This window comes from Macaca thibetana, chromosome 19 (genome assembly GCF_024542745.1).
Source record: "Macaca thibetana thibetana isolate TM-01 chromosome 19, ASM2454274v1, whole genome shotgun sequence".
Classification (NCBI taxonomy): Eukaryota; Metazoa; Chordata; class Mammalia; order Primates; family Cercopithecidae; genus Macaca; species Macaca thibetana.
Genome location: NC_065596.1, coordinates 7,590,289 through 7,603,069, shown reverse-complemented (window position 1 = coordinate 7,603,069; position 12,781 = coordinate 7,590,289). Strand labels below are relative to the sequence as shown.

Here is a 12,781-nt window from a genome sequence, read left to right as displayed (position 1 = left end):
CTGAGCAACTGAATGAGATGCTGTCTCTTAAAAAATAAAAAATAAGATCACTCTTTCCCCCGATACTGCCTTCCACAGAGCACCTCTGTGAGGTGGCGGAAACCACTACCCAATCTCTTTCCAAAATGACTCAATGTGGTTGAGCGCCTGTGAGACCATATAATCACGGTCTGCCTCTGAACCTCCACCGAGGCTGTTCCACCCTCCCAGAAGCAGCCTGGTTGACGTCCCCATAGTCAGGAGTCCATTTGGAGAGATCCCCTCTGACAAGACTCCTTTGCTACAACCGGTCCAGGCACCTTTATCTCTCTTTGACCTCCCACTGATCCCAGGATGGCTGTGTTGTCCATCCCACTGTCCAGTGGAACGTGTACTGCTGTAGGGCTAGGATGGGCTCCAGGCCCACTGATCAGGTGCCTGCACCCAGCCTAGGGGAGTCACCAAGTCCGTACCTACTGAATAACAAGGGTCCATGGGACTCACCCACCTCAAGCCACACGTGCTGGGCTGACGTGGGGATGGAGGGGATTTCAAACCCCACCAATCCACCCTGGGACACAGCTTCACTGGTGTAGATGTTATCCTTCGGTGTCAGCTCTGCCTTAATCTGGACCGTCACCCCCTCAGCTGGGCTGCCATCTGGGTAAGATAGCTCCACCTAGAAAAGGTCACCCAAGACACAACAGAGTTAAGACGGCCATGCGCCCCAAACTGATCTGCAGAATCAACACAATCTCCACTGGAATCCCAGCAGGCTTCTTTGTAGAAATTGACAAACTGCTCCTGAAATTCACACGGCATCCAACGGGTCCCAAATAGCGAAAACAATTCTTAAAGGGAACAAAAAAGAAGGACTCACAGGTTCAGGTGTGGTGGCGTGTGCCTGTGGTCCCAGCTACTCAAGAGGCTTCCAAGTTAGACATGGAAGGGTGGGTGCAGTGGCTCACACCTGTAATCCCAACACTTTGGGAGGCCAAAGCAGGAGGATCACTTGAGGCCAGGAGTTCCAGACCAGCCTGGGTAACATAGTGAGACCTCACTACAAAAAACTTAAAAATTTCAGGAGTGGTGGCATGCGCCTATGGTCCCAACTATTCAGGAGCCTGAGGCAGGAGGATCACTTGAGTCTAGGAGTTCAAGGCTGCAGAGAGCTATGATGGTGCCACTGCACTCCAGCCTGGGTGACTGAATGAGACCCTGTCTCTTAAGAAAAAAAAAATGTTTTAAATGAAGTTGCATCCCTACCTCATACCATATACACAAATAAACTCAAATGGATCACAGACCTAAATGTAACAGCTAAAGCTATAACATTCTTAGAAGAAAACATAAGGGTAGACCTTCATGCCCTTGGATTTGGCAAAGAGGTCATGAAGTACAAATTACATGTGCCGGCCATTAGTCTGATGCCATATCAGGGTATGGACAGTTCAGTGTGACACTTAAACCTCACCCATTCAGACTGGTTGGAGAGCCAGCTAGAATGAGGCAGACATGGATGTTTTAAAAGGAGCTTCTGAAGAACCCTAAAACAGCCCTCAGCTGTGCAGGTATTTGGTGATGGAGTGAATCAGGATTCAGCCCACACGATCCTCATTAACCACTCCCTTCTTTTTTTTTTCTTTTTTGAGAGACAGAGTCTTGCTCTGTTGCCCAGGCTGGAGTGAAGTGGCCCGATTATAGCTCACTGCGGCCTCTACCTCTTGGGCTCAAGCAATCCTCCTGCCTCATCCTCCTGATAGCTGGGACCACAGGTGTGCAATACCATGCCTGGCTAATTAAAAAAAAAAAAAATTTTGTAGAGCTGGGGTCTTGCTCTATTGCTGAGGATGGTCTCAAACTCCCAGTCTCAAGCAATCCTCCCACCTTGGTCTCTCAAAGTGTGAGCCACCAACACCTGGGCTATTTTTATTTTTTATAGAGACTGGATCTCACTATGTTGCCCAGGCTAGTCTCACACTTTTGGCCTCAAGCGGTCCTCTTGCCTCAGCCTCCCAAAGCACTGGAACTACAGGCATGAGCCACCATGCCCAGTCTAACCACTCCTTTCTTGAATGCAGATGGTAGATATTTTCTGTCATATGTGAAATGCTCTTTACCAAATTTGTAGCCTTAGACCTCTTCTTCACACACATTCTGACCCTGCACAAGGTACTTTAGTTTCTACTCAAGCTGGGGCCCTCAAAGCCAGGGACACAGGAGATAGGTCTCTGTGCATGGGATAGAGGTGGTTCCAACACTGGCATGGAGAAGAAAAAGGAGGTTCCAAAGCAGAGCAAGAGGATCAGAACTCAGTGTGAGGACAGCCAGCCAGCATCACTCATGGACAGCAAAAGGGAACTGGGTGCAGGCAGACGCAGGGCCAGGGGTGTGGCCCACTTTCTCCTTGCATGACACTGGGCTCTGTTGGCCTTGCCCCACTCCTGCTGCTGCAACTGGGGTGAAGTTACCCTAGGTTTATTTTTTTATTTTTTTGGTTTTTTCATTTGAGACAGAGTCTCACTCTGTCTCCCAGACTGGAGTGCGGTGGTGTGATCTCAGCTCACTGCAACCTCCGCCTCCCACATTCAAGCAATTCTCGTGCCTCAGTCTCCTGAGTCACTGGGATTATAGGTGTCCACCACCACGCCTGGCTAATTTTTGTATTTTTAGTAGAGACAGTATTTCAGAACCATGTTGGCTAGGCTAGTCTTGAACTCCTGACCTCAGGTCATCCACCCACCTGGGCCTCCCAAAGTGCTGGGATTATTGTCATGAGCCACCATGCCCAGCCTACCCCAGTTTAATAGTTAAAATAATAATAATGACTGGGTGCAGTGGCTCACACCCGCAATCCCAGCACTTTGTGGGTCTGAGGTAGGAGAACTGCTTGAGCCCAGGAGTTTAAGACCAGTCTGACCAACACAGCAAGATCCCATCTCTACAAAAATTTTAAAAATTAGCCAGGCACCGTGGCTCATGCCTGCAATCTCAGCACTCTGGGAGGCTGAGGCAGGTGGATCACCTGAGGTCAGGAGTTCGAGACCAACCTGGCCAACATGGTGAAACTCCATCCCTACTAAAAATACAAAAATTAGCGGGGTGTGGTGGGGCATGCCTGTAATCCCAGCTACTCAGGAGGGTGAGGCAGAAGAATCGCTTGAACCCAGGAGGCAGAGGTTGCAATTAGCCAAGATCGAGCCCCTGCACTCCAGCCTGGGTGACAGAGCGAGACTGTCTCAAAAATAAATAAATAAATAAAAATTTAAAAATAAAAAATTTGTTGGGCCTGGTCGCTCATGCCTGCAGTACCAGCTACCCAAGATGCTGGGGCAGACAGATTGCTTGAGTCCAGGATGTCGAGGCTGCAATGAGCTATGATCTCACCACTGCACTCCAGCCTGGGCGACAGAGCAAAACCCTGTCTCTAAGAAAAAACATATATAAGGATCACGACATCTGGACACCTCAAAATTTACTGTGCATAAGACTTGAGTGGTGGGTGGGAGGCAGAGTCTCGTTCAAAATGTCACACAGGTCTGCACCTGTCAGTCTCAGGAACAGGAGATCTACCTCTGCAGGGCTCTCAACTTAGGTCCTCAGGGGATAAAATCAACCCAGTGAAGGGCCAGGAGTGATGGCTCACTCCTGTAACCCGAGCACTTTAGGGAGGCCAAGGCTGGAGGTTCACTTGAGGCCAGGAGTTCGAGGCCAGCCTGGCCAACATGGCAAAACCCCATCTCTACTAAAAATACAAAAGTTGGCCGGGCGCGGTGGCTCAAGCCTGTAATCCCAGCACTTTGGGAGGCCGAGACGGGCGGATCACGAGGTCAGGAGATCGAGACCATCCTGGGTAACACAGTGAAACCCCGTCTCTACTAAAAATACAAAAACTTAGCCGGGCGAGGTGGCAGGCGCCTGTAGTCCCAGCTACTCGGGAGGCTGAGGCAGGAGAATGGCGTGAACCCGGGAGGCGGAGCTTGCAGTGAGCTGAGATCCGGCCACTGCACTCCAGCCTGGGTGACAGAGCGAGACTCCGTCTCAAAAAAAAAAAAAAAAAAATACAAAAGTTAACTTGGCTTGATGGTAGGTGCCTGTAATCTCAGCTACTCAGGAGGCTGAGGTAGGAGAATCACTTGAACCTGGGAGACGGAGGTTGCAGTGAGCTGAGATGGAGCCACTGCACTTCAACCTGGGCGATGGAGTATGACTGTGTCTCAAAAAAAAAGAACCCATTGAAGAAACAGGACTGCCTTAGAGGAGCTGCTTTAATAAATGGCTACTCAAGGCTGGACGCGGTGGCTCACGCCTATAATCCCAGCACTCTGGGAGGCCGAGGTGGGTGGATCATGAGATCAGGAGATCAAGACCATCCTGGCTAACACGGTGAAACCCCGTCTCTACTAAAAAAATACAAAAAATTAGCCGGGCAAAGTGGCGGGCTCCTGTAGTCGCAGCTACTTGGGAGGCTGACGCAGGAGAATGGCATGAACCCAGGAGGCGGAGCTTGCAGTGAGCTGAGATCGTGCCACTGCACTCCAGCACTCCAGCCTGGGCGACAGAGCAAGACTCTATCTCAAAAAAATAAATAAATAAAATAAATAAGTAAATAAATAAATGGCTACTCAAATGTCTGCCCAAGTGGAATAGAGTAGATCGTCCTTTCCCATAGAGGAAAATGTCCCCTGCCCCTCATCTGGAACACCAGCCCTCACCACACTCCGCAAAGGTTGTGTCAGGGGATCCGTTTTCAGCTGAGTCACCACTGCGGAGCTAGTGGCTAGTGGTTGTGGTTTCACAGTGGTCCTGGGGCGGGATGCGGTACAGTCACCCCCAAGTTACCTTCCCCACATAGGCCAGGCCCGGCTTGAACTGCTTCCTCGTGTCCTTGGAGTACCGGATGTCCACCAGCTGCCTCTGCACGGGGGTGGAGTCGTCGAACGCCACCTGCTGGCTCCCGTCCACACTGGTCACTGTGGCCCAGATGCTGACCCTGCCCCGGAAGTGCTCGGGGACGTCCGCTGGGATCATGTCCCTCACGCAGATGTCGAAGTCCTGGGAGCCGAGGATCTGGAGGGAGGAAAAACGCAGCCCGTGCTCGCTCAGAGTTGGAGTGTCCTTGAGAGATGTCCCTGAAACACACACCTGAGGTGCAAGACTCTTCAGCTGCTTGGAGGGCCAGGGGACACTTGGTGACATACCCAATCTATGCCACGGGACCGTGCAGAGGGTCCCTCACTGGATCTGGACAACATCCCAGGGAAGATGGATGTTGGCTCCATTGGGCAGAAGAGGAAAAAGGTGGCTCATGCCTTTAATCTCAGCACTTTGGGAGGCCGTGGCAGGCAGATCACTTGAGGTCAGGAGTTCGAGATCAGTCTGGCCAACATGGCAAAACCCCATCTCTACCAAAAATATAAAAAATTAGCTGGGTGTGGTGGCGGGCAGCTGTAATCCCAGCTACTCGGGAGGCTGAGGCATGAGAATCGCTTGAACCCAGGAGGCAGAGGTTGAGGTGAGCCTGAATTGTGCCACTGCACTCCAGCCCGAGTTAAGAAAAAAAAAAAAGAGGCCGGGCGCGGTGGCGCAAGCCTGTAATCCCAGCACTTTGGGAGGCCAAGACGGGCAGATCACGAGGTCAGGAGATCGAGACCATCCTGGCTAACACAGTGAAACCCCGTCTCTACTAAAAAATACAAAAAACGAGCGGGCGAGGTGGCGGGCGCCTGTAGTCCCAGCGAGCTGAGATCAGTGAGCTGAGATCCAGCCACTGCACTCCAGCCTGGGAGACAGAGCGAGACTGTTTCAAAAAAAAAAAAGAAAAGAAAAAAAAAGAGGAAAGAGATTCCCATGCTGACACAATCTCCCACAGCCCAGGCAACAGAGGGGGCATCTGAACCTGTTCAGCCCCACTCTGGGGCACCAGAACTCCCTCATTCAATTCCTATCTCAGGATCCCACCCTGGGACTTGGCAAATAATCCTTATTCAGAAAGAGCTGTGGAGTAAATCACTCCGGAAATGACAGAACTAAGACAAAGATCATGAGCTGGTAGCATCCCAGGAGAATGGCCGGGATTCTCCAAGGTGCCAGTGGCAGGAATGGGAGAGGTGGGGGGTTGTGGTGTCCAATCCATGGAAGAGAAGCCTCAGAGAGCAGAGAGATGGGCCAGGCGTGGTAGCGCACACCTGTAATCCCAGCACTTTGGGAGGCCGGCAGGGGTAGATCTCTTAAGGTCAGGAGTTCAAGACCAACCTGGCCAACATGGTGAAACCCTGTCTTTACTAAAAACACAAAAATTGTCCCGACATGGTGGTGCGTGCCTGTAATCCCAGCTACTTGGGAGGCTAAGGCAGGAGAATTGCCTGAACCAGGAGGCAGTGATCCAAGATCGCGCCATTGCACTCCAGCCTGGGAGACACAGCGAGACTCCATCTCAATAAATAATTAAATTAAATTAAATTAAATTAAAGATATCTCAGATATAAGAGAGGGGAACCCATTGGAGCAGATACGTCCCAGGTGGGAAAGGGACTAAGAAGGAGCTTTGGGTGGGAGGTGAGGAAGAGCCAGTGCTGAAAGGGTTAATGTCAGGGCACCTACAGAGGGATGGGAATCTCCAGGAAGGAGGGTGTCTGTTGTACAGTTGCCCACTCACAATGTAACATTATGCTGAAAGACCAAAAAAGGTTACAAAACTTTAAACATGTGGGAATGTAAAACAGTGCAGCCACATTGACAATTTGGCATTTCCTCAAAAGGTTACACAGTGTTACCCTCTGACCTAGCAATTCTGCTCCTAGGAATGAACCCAAGAGAAACAAAAACGTAGGTCCACAGAAAAACTTGCACAGGGATGTTCATAGTAGCATGAGACATAATAGCCAAAAAGCAGAAACAACCCAAATGTCCACCACTGGATGAAGGGATAAACACATTGTGGTCCATCTGTACCAGGGAATATGATGCAGCCATAAAAAAGGAATGAAGTATTGATCCTGCTACAATGTAGATGAACATCAAAAACATGATGCTGAGTGAGAGAAGCCAGACACAAAAGGACATATAGTGTATGATTCATTCACAGAAATGTCCAGAACTGGCAAATCCACAGAGACAGAAAACAGATTAGTAGTTACCAGGGACTGGAGGAGCGAAATGGGGATTCTCTACAAAAGGACATGAAGGATGTAGGGAAGGATGGTGGAACAATTCTAAAATTGGATAACAGCATTGGTTGCACAACTCTGCAACCATATGAAGATGATCAAACTGTACACTCTACATGGGTGAACTGTATGCAATGTGAATGATATCTCAATAAAATTGTTTACATTTTTATTTTATTTTAGAGATGGGAATCTCACTATGTTGCCCAGGCTGGCTTCGAACTCCTGAGCTCAAGAGATCTTCCTGCCTCTGCCTTCCAAATATTAAAAGCTGGGACTCCAAGGAATAAAATTAGTGTTCATTCACGTTTTTTTGTTTGTTTGTTTTTTGAGGTGTAGTCTCGCTCTGTCGCCCAGGCTGGAGTACAGTGACATAGTCTTGGCTCACTGCAACCTCTGCCTTCAGGGTTCAAGTGATTCTCCAGCCTCAGCCTCCTGAGTATCTAGGATTACAGGCATGCACAACCATGACCAGCTAATTTTTGTGTTTTTAGTAGAAACGCAGTTTCACCAAGTTGGCCAGGCTGGTCTCGAACTCATGGCCTCAAGTAATCCACCCGCCTCAGCCTCCCAAAGTGCTGAGATTACAGGCATGACCCACCACACCCGGCCAAATTGGTGGGTTTTTTTTAACTTTACATACAGTAACCTGCGAGGAAACACATCACAATATCGATAGTGGTCGTGTCCACCTATTGGAGAAGCAAGTTATCTTTATTTTCTTCCTTTTTATATTTTCTAAAGTCTCTATATTCAGCCTGCAGGAATTTTATCATCAGAAAAATCCCTGCCATATAACTGTTTCAGAAAGTAAAACAGCGGTGGCTCACACCTGTCATCCCAGCACTTTCAGGTGCAAAGGCCAGAGGATCGCTTGAGCCCAGGAGTTCAAGACCAGCCTGGGCAACATAGTGAGACCCTGTCTCTAATCAAAATTTTTTTAAAGGCAGTAAATAAAATAATAATAATAAAAGAAAGTAAAATAAAATGCGTGATCTTGGAGGTGAACCTGGGGGTTGAGTCAGGGGGTAGAAGGGGTCCCTGTTTCTCACCTTGGTTGTTCTGAGGACGGGGCGTCCCACCTCGTGGCTGTAGTACCCCACACCATTAGCAGTCATGTTGATCGTTAAGGCACCAGCCACGGGTTTCCCAAAGGTATACCTGGAACAAAAAGATAAAGCATGCTCAATTTCACAGCCAAGATGGCAGAGAGGGCCCAGCCTCAGGAAGGCCAGGTTGGCACAGTGTGGCCACTAGTACAGTGACGGATGCAGCTCCCTTCCCACCCTGCATCCAGTCCTGACAGCCCCACCACCCCCCCACTGCAGCCTGGAGTCGGGACAGAAGATGCCAAGGCCCTCCGGGATGCAGCTCCCTTCCCACCCTGCATCCAGTCCTGACAGCCCCACCACCCCCCCACTGCAGCCTGGAGTCGGGACAGAAGATGCCAAGCCCTCCGATCCTCTGCACCAAGCCTCCAGGTGGACAGAAAAAGAGACCGAGGGTCAGAGAGGAACTCTGGAACTGAGAAGGCTAGGTTGGTGCTCCTCTGGAGCAGAGTAGTGCAGAGGCATGAGCGACTGTGGGTCCCTGAGGGGCACCTGAGCCTAAGCGCCCTATTAAGCTCAACCTTGAACCAGGGACAGGGCTTCTCTGAGCCTCAGTTTCCTCACCTAGAGAATGGGAATCAAACTACCTTCGCAGGGGTGATGGTGAAACTTTAAATGTCTGTATGTCACTCCTGATGCAGAGGGAATGCCGGTGCATGGGGAACAGGAGCAAAATAAGAGAGTGCAGGCCGGGCATGGTGACTCATGCCTGTAATCCCAGCACTTTGGGAGGCCAAGGTGGGCAGATCACTTGAGGTCAGGAGTTCGAGACCAGCCTGGCCAACATGGTGAAACCCCGTCTCTACTAAAAATACAAAAATTAGCTGGGCGTGGTGCCACATGCTTGTGATCCCAGTTACTCGGGAGGCTGAGACAGGAGAATCGATTGAGCCCGGGAGGCAGAGGTTGCAGTGAGCTGAGACTGTGCCACTGCACTCCAGCCTGGGCGACAGAGCAAGACTCCGTCTGAAAAAAAAACAACAAGGATCAACCCCTCTCGGGTCAGCACGCTGGCTGCGGGTGCTGTTTGTGCCAGGGAGGACTACAGAGGGCGGGGAGCAGCGTTGGGGGAGGGGGGAACATGGTGGGGTTGGGAGGGGACGCCCTGGGGAAGGGAGATGCTAGTGCAGGAGAGGCACGCCCTGGGGGTAGGGCATTCCTTGGGGAGGGGAAGACCTTTGGGGAGGGAAGATTTTAGAGGGGAAGGGCAGGACTTGAGTAAGGAACACACAGTGGGAGAGGGGCATGCTTTGGAGAGACGGGTGTGCTCATAAGGGTGGGGACACTAGCATGCGAAGAAGACAGGCGGTGGGTACAGTGCAAGAGGTTCATGTGGCAGGGAGACACCAAGTACGAGGGAGGGAGGGAGCGGGGCACAGGGCACCCTTGGGGGAGCAGGGAGGCCATGGTAGAAGTGCTGCCTGTAGGAGGAGGGAGAAGCACAGTTGTGGGGGGAGAGGGAAGGGGAGGGCAAAGGAGGGGCCCAGGGGACAGGAAGATGCTCTAGGGAGAGGGGTACACTGCAGGGAGGGGGCGCCCCCAGGGGAGGGGCACGGGAAAGGGTGATGCTCTAGGGAGTGGGCACATCCTGGGGAGGGGGCACCCACAGGGGAGGAGCCCAGTGGGGAAGGAGATACTTTAGTGGGAGGGGGACACCCCGGGGAGGGGGCGCCCACAGGGGAGGAGTCTGGGGGAGGAGGGAGATACTCTAAGGGGAGGGGCACATCCTAAGGAGGGAGCACCCACAGGGGAGAGTCACACGAAAGGGAGATGCTAGTGGGAGGGGCACATCCCAGGGAGGAGGGAACCAGGAAGGGAGGGGCACACCCATGTGGGAGGGAGGGAGGCAGCAGAGGAGGGGAACGACCTTGAGGGAGCGGCGTGATGGTTGGGGAAGGGGAAGGGCCCCGCGGTGCGCCCCAGGGGCCCCTCTTTCTCACCTGGCCCGCACAGTGCCTGTCTCACAGGCGTCCAGGTCTCGGATATACCGGGGCGGGTCAATCAGGAGCTCGAACTTGGGCAACACTGAAGAAAGAAAGCAGAGAGGAGGGGCTGGCTTCTGTCCCTAAGGTGGCCTCAGGGGCCCTGACACCCGTGCAAGGTGCAGGACACAGCACCCGGCCACCGCCGAGGTTGACACTATGCCCACCCACACCGCACTGCTGAGCAGCCCTGGGGATTTTGTGGGCTGCATCTATTTCTCATCTTTGGGGGACCAGGACCCCATTTTCCTCAAGGGGCCTCCTCCTGTCACTTTCAGACCACATGCTTAGAGTGTAGTGGATTCCAGCCTATCCCAGGGTGGACACGAGGCCAGGAGGCTCCTCCCAGCCCCTGTGACCCTGGGAGCCCACAAGGGGCATCCCCGGGGTGACTGCAGCGGAGAACTGACTTCTCCAATTGCTTCTGGACTCAGCCTTGGGAGTGTCAAGCCATCTTGTCACCAGGGGCCGAGGTGACACACTGAAGCAGCCAGAAAACCAGAAAGAATCGGGTCCTGAGAGAACTCTTGTAGGAGCCTAAGAATCCTTTTTTTTTTTTTTTTTTTTTTTTTGAGACAGAGTGTCGCTGTGAATCCCAGATTGGTGTGCAGTGGCACGATCTTGGCTCACTGCAGCCTCCTCCTCCTCCTGGTTCAAGCAATTCTCCTGCCTCAACCTCCCAAGTGGCTGGGATTACAGGCACAAGCCACCACGCCTGGCTAATTTTTGTATTTTTAGTAGAGATGGGGTTTCACCATGTTGGCCAGGCTGGTCTTGAACTCCTGACCTCTAGTGATCCACCTACCTCGGCCTCCCAAAATGCTGGGATTACAGACATTAGCTGCCGTGCCCGGCCATCTTTTTTTTCTGAGACAGGGTTTCACTTTGTCACCCAAACTGGAGTGCAGTGGTGCAATCACAGTTCACTGCAGCCTTGATCTCCCAGGCTGAAGCGATCCTCCCGCCTCAGCTTCCCCAGTAGCGGGGACTACAGGCAGGTGCCACCACGTCCAGATAATTGTTCTAAAGTTTTGTACAGACAGGGACTATGTTGTCCAGGCTGGTCTCAAACTCCTGGCCTCAAGCGATCCTCCCACCTCGGCCTCCCAAAGTGGTGGGATTACATGTGTGAGCCACCACCATGCCTGGCCTACAATACTTTTTCTCTATAAAAGGCAAGAGTGCACTTTGGGAGGCTGAGGCGGAAGGATTGCTTGAGGCCAGGAGTTCGAGACCAGCCTGGGCAATACGGCAAAACCCTGTCTCCACTAATACAAAAATTAATCGGGTGTGGTGGCTCACACTTGTAGTCCTAGCAACTCAGGAGGCTGAGGAGGGAGGATCACTTGAACTTGGGAAGTCAAGGCTTCAGTGAGCCAGGATCACACCACTGCACTGCACTCCAGCCTGGGTGATGGGCGTGAAACCCCGCCTCAAAAAAAAAAAAAAAAAAAAAAAAAAGCAAGAGTCTAGGACCACCCCCTGAAACTATACCCAATCATCACAAGCCCTCAGTAAAAGAGGACTCCTGTCATCCTCCACTTCTTCACTGCCATTTTCACCAGTTCCCTCCCTCCTTCTCCTTCCTTCCTCCCTCTCCTTCCTCCCTCTCCTTCCTTCCTTCCTTCCTTCCTTCCTTCCTTCCTTCCTTCCTTCCTTCCTTTCTCTTTCTCTCTTTCTCTCTTTCTCTCTTTCTTTCTTTTGAGACAGAGTCTCACTCTGTCACCCAGGCTGGAGCGAAGTGGTGCGATCTTGGCTCACTGCAACCTCTGCCTCCTGGGTTCAAGTGATTCTCCTGCCTCAGCCTCCCAAGTAGCTGGGATTACAGGCACATGCCCCCACGCCCAGCTAATTTTTGTATTTTTAGTAACGACATGAGGTATCACCATGTTGGCCAGGCTGGTCTTGAACTCCTGACCTCAAGTGATCCGCCCACCTGGGCCTCCGAAAGGGCTGGGATTACAGGCGAGATACCCTGCACCCAGCCTTCTTCACCAGTTTCTAAGGTTTCTTCCAGATCTGAAATCCCAAGACCCTGAGATTCTCCAACTTACCATACTTCTGAACTTCAAAAGACTTGTTGTACGTGTGGCCTTGCATTTCAGCAAAAATGAACCATTCTCCCAACACAGGCTGGTCGGACAAGGGGAAGCTCAGGTTGGTGATGCCTGTGTGAAGAGAGACACCCCTTTGTGCCTGGGCAAGGGCATTTTCAGAGAGCCACGGGCATAGGGAGGTACAGGAAGAGGAAGCCAGGACCCTGCTCCTTCTCCTTCCCTGGGCAGCCCCCCAGGAGAACTGGAGACCACAGAGAAGCTGGTGGGGTCTGCGCAGAGCAGGACCCTGCAGGAGCCCGCCAGTGGAGCAGATCTGAGACTCTGGCGGGCTTCAAAGGGATGCAGGAAGAGACTGGACCTGGGGTTCCTGGGACAGCCTTGTAGCCAGGACCAGGGGCAGGCAGTGAGCTGGACAAACGAGGGAAATGAGCCAGCCCAGCTCATCCACTCCATCCCCCCGAACCCGAGTCATTTCCAGCCTGGGC

General features: G+C 52.0%; 2 protein-coding genes across 2 annotated transcripts in view; both read right to left on the bottom strand.

Annotated features, from left to right (window-relative positions):
- The window catches only part of CPAMD8 (C3 and PZP like alpha-2-macroglobulin domain containing 8), a 119,832-nt gene that overhangs the window by 85,505 nt on the left and 21,546 nt on the right, over positions 1 to 12,781 (bottom strand). The window contains exons 8-12 of the mRNA XM_050769895.1: positions 12,294 to 12,407; positions 10,198 to 10,282; positions 8,201 to 8,309; positions 4,822 to 5,049; positions 488 to 658 (exon numbers count right to left, since the gene is read on the bottom strand). Of these exons, the coding sequence (XP_050625852.1) occupies positions 488 to 658; positions 4,822 to 5,049; positions 8,201 to 8,309; positions 10,198 to 10,282; positions 12,294 to 12,407 (707 nt within the window). The remainder of the gene's footprint in view (positions 1 to 487; positions 659 to 4,821; positions 5,050 to 8,200; positions 8,310 to 10,197; positions 10,283 to 12,293; positions 12,408 to 12,781) is intronic.
- SMIM7 (small integral membrane protein 7) overlaps positions 1 to 12,781 on the bottom strand; it is a 357,382-nt gene that overhangs the window by 327,482 nt on the left and 17,119 nt on the right. The window lies entirely within an intron of this gene.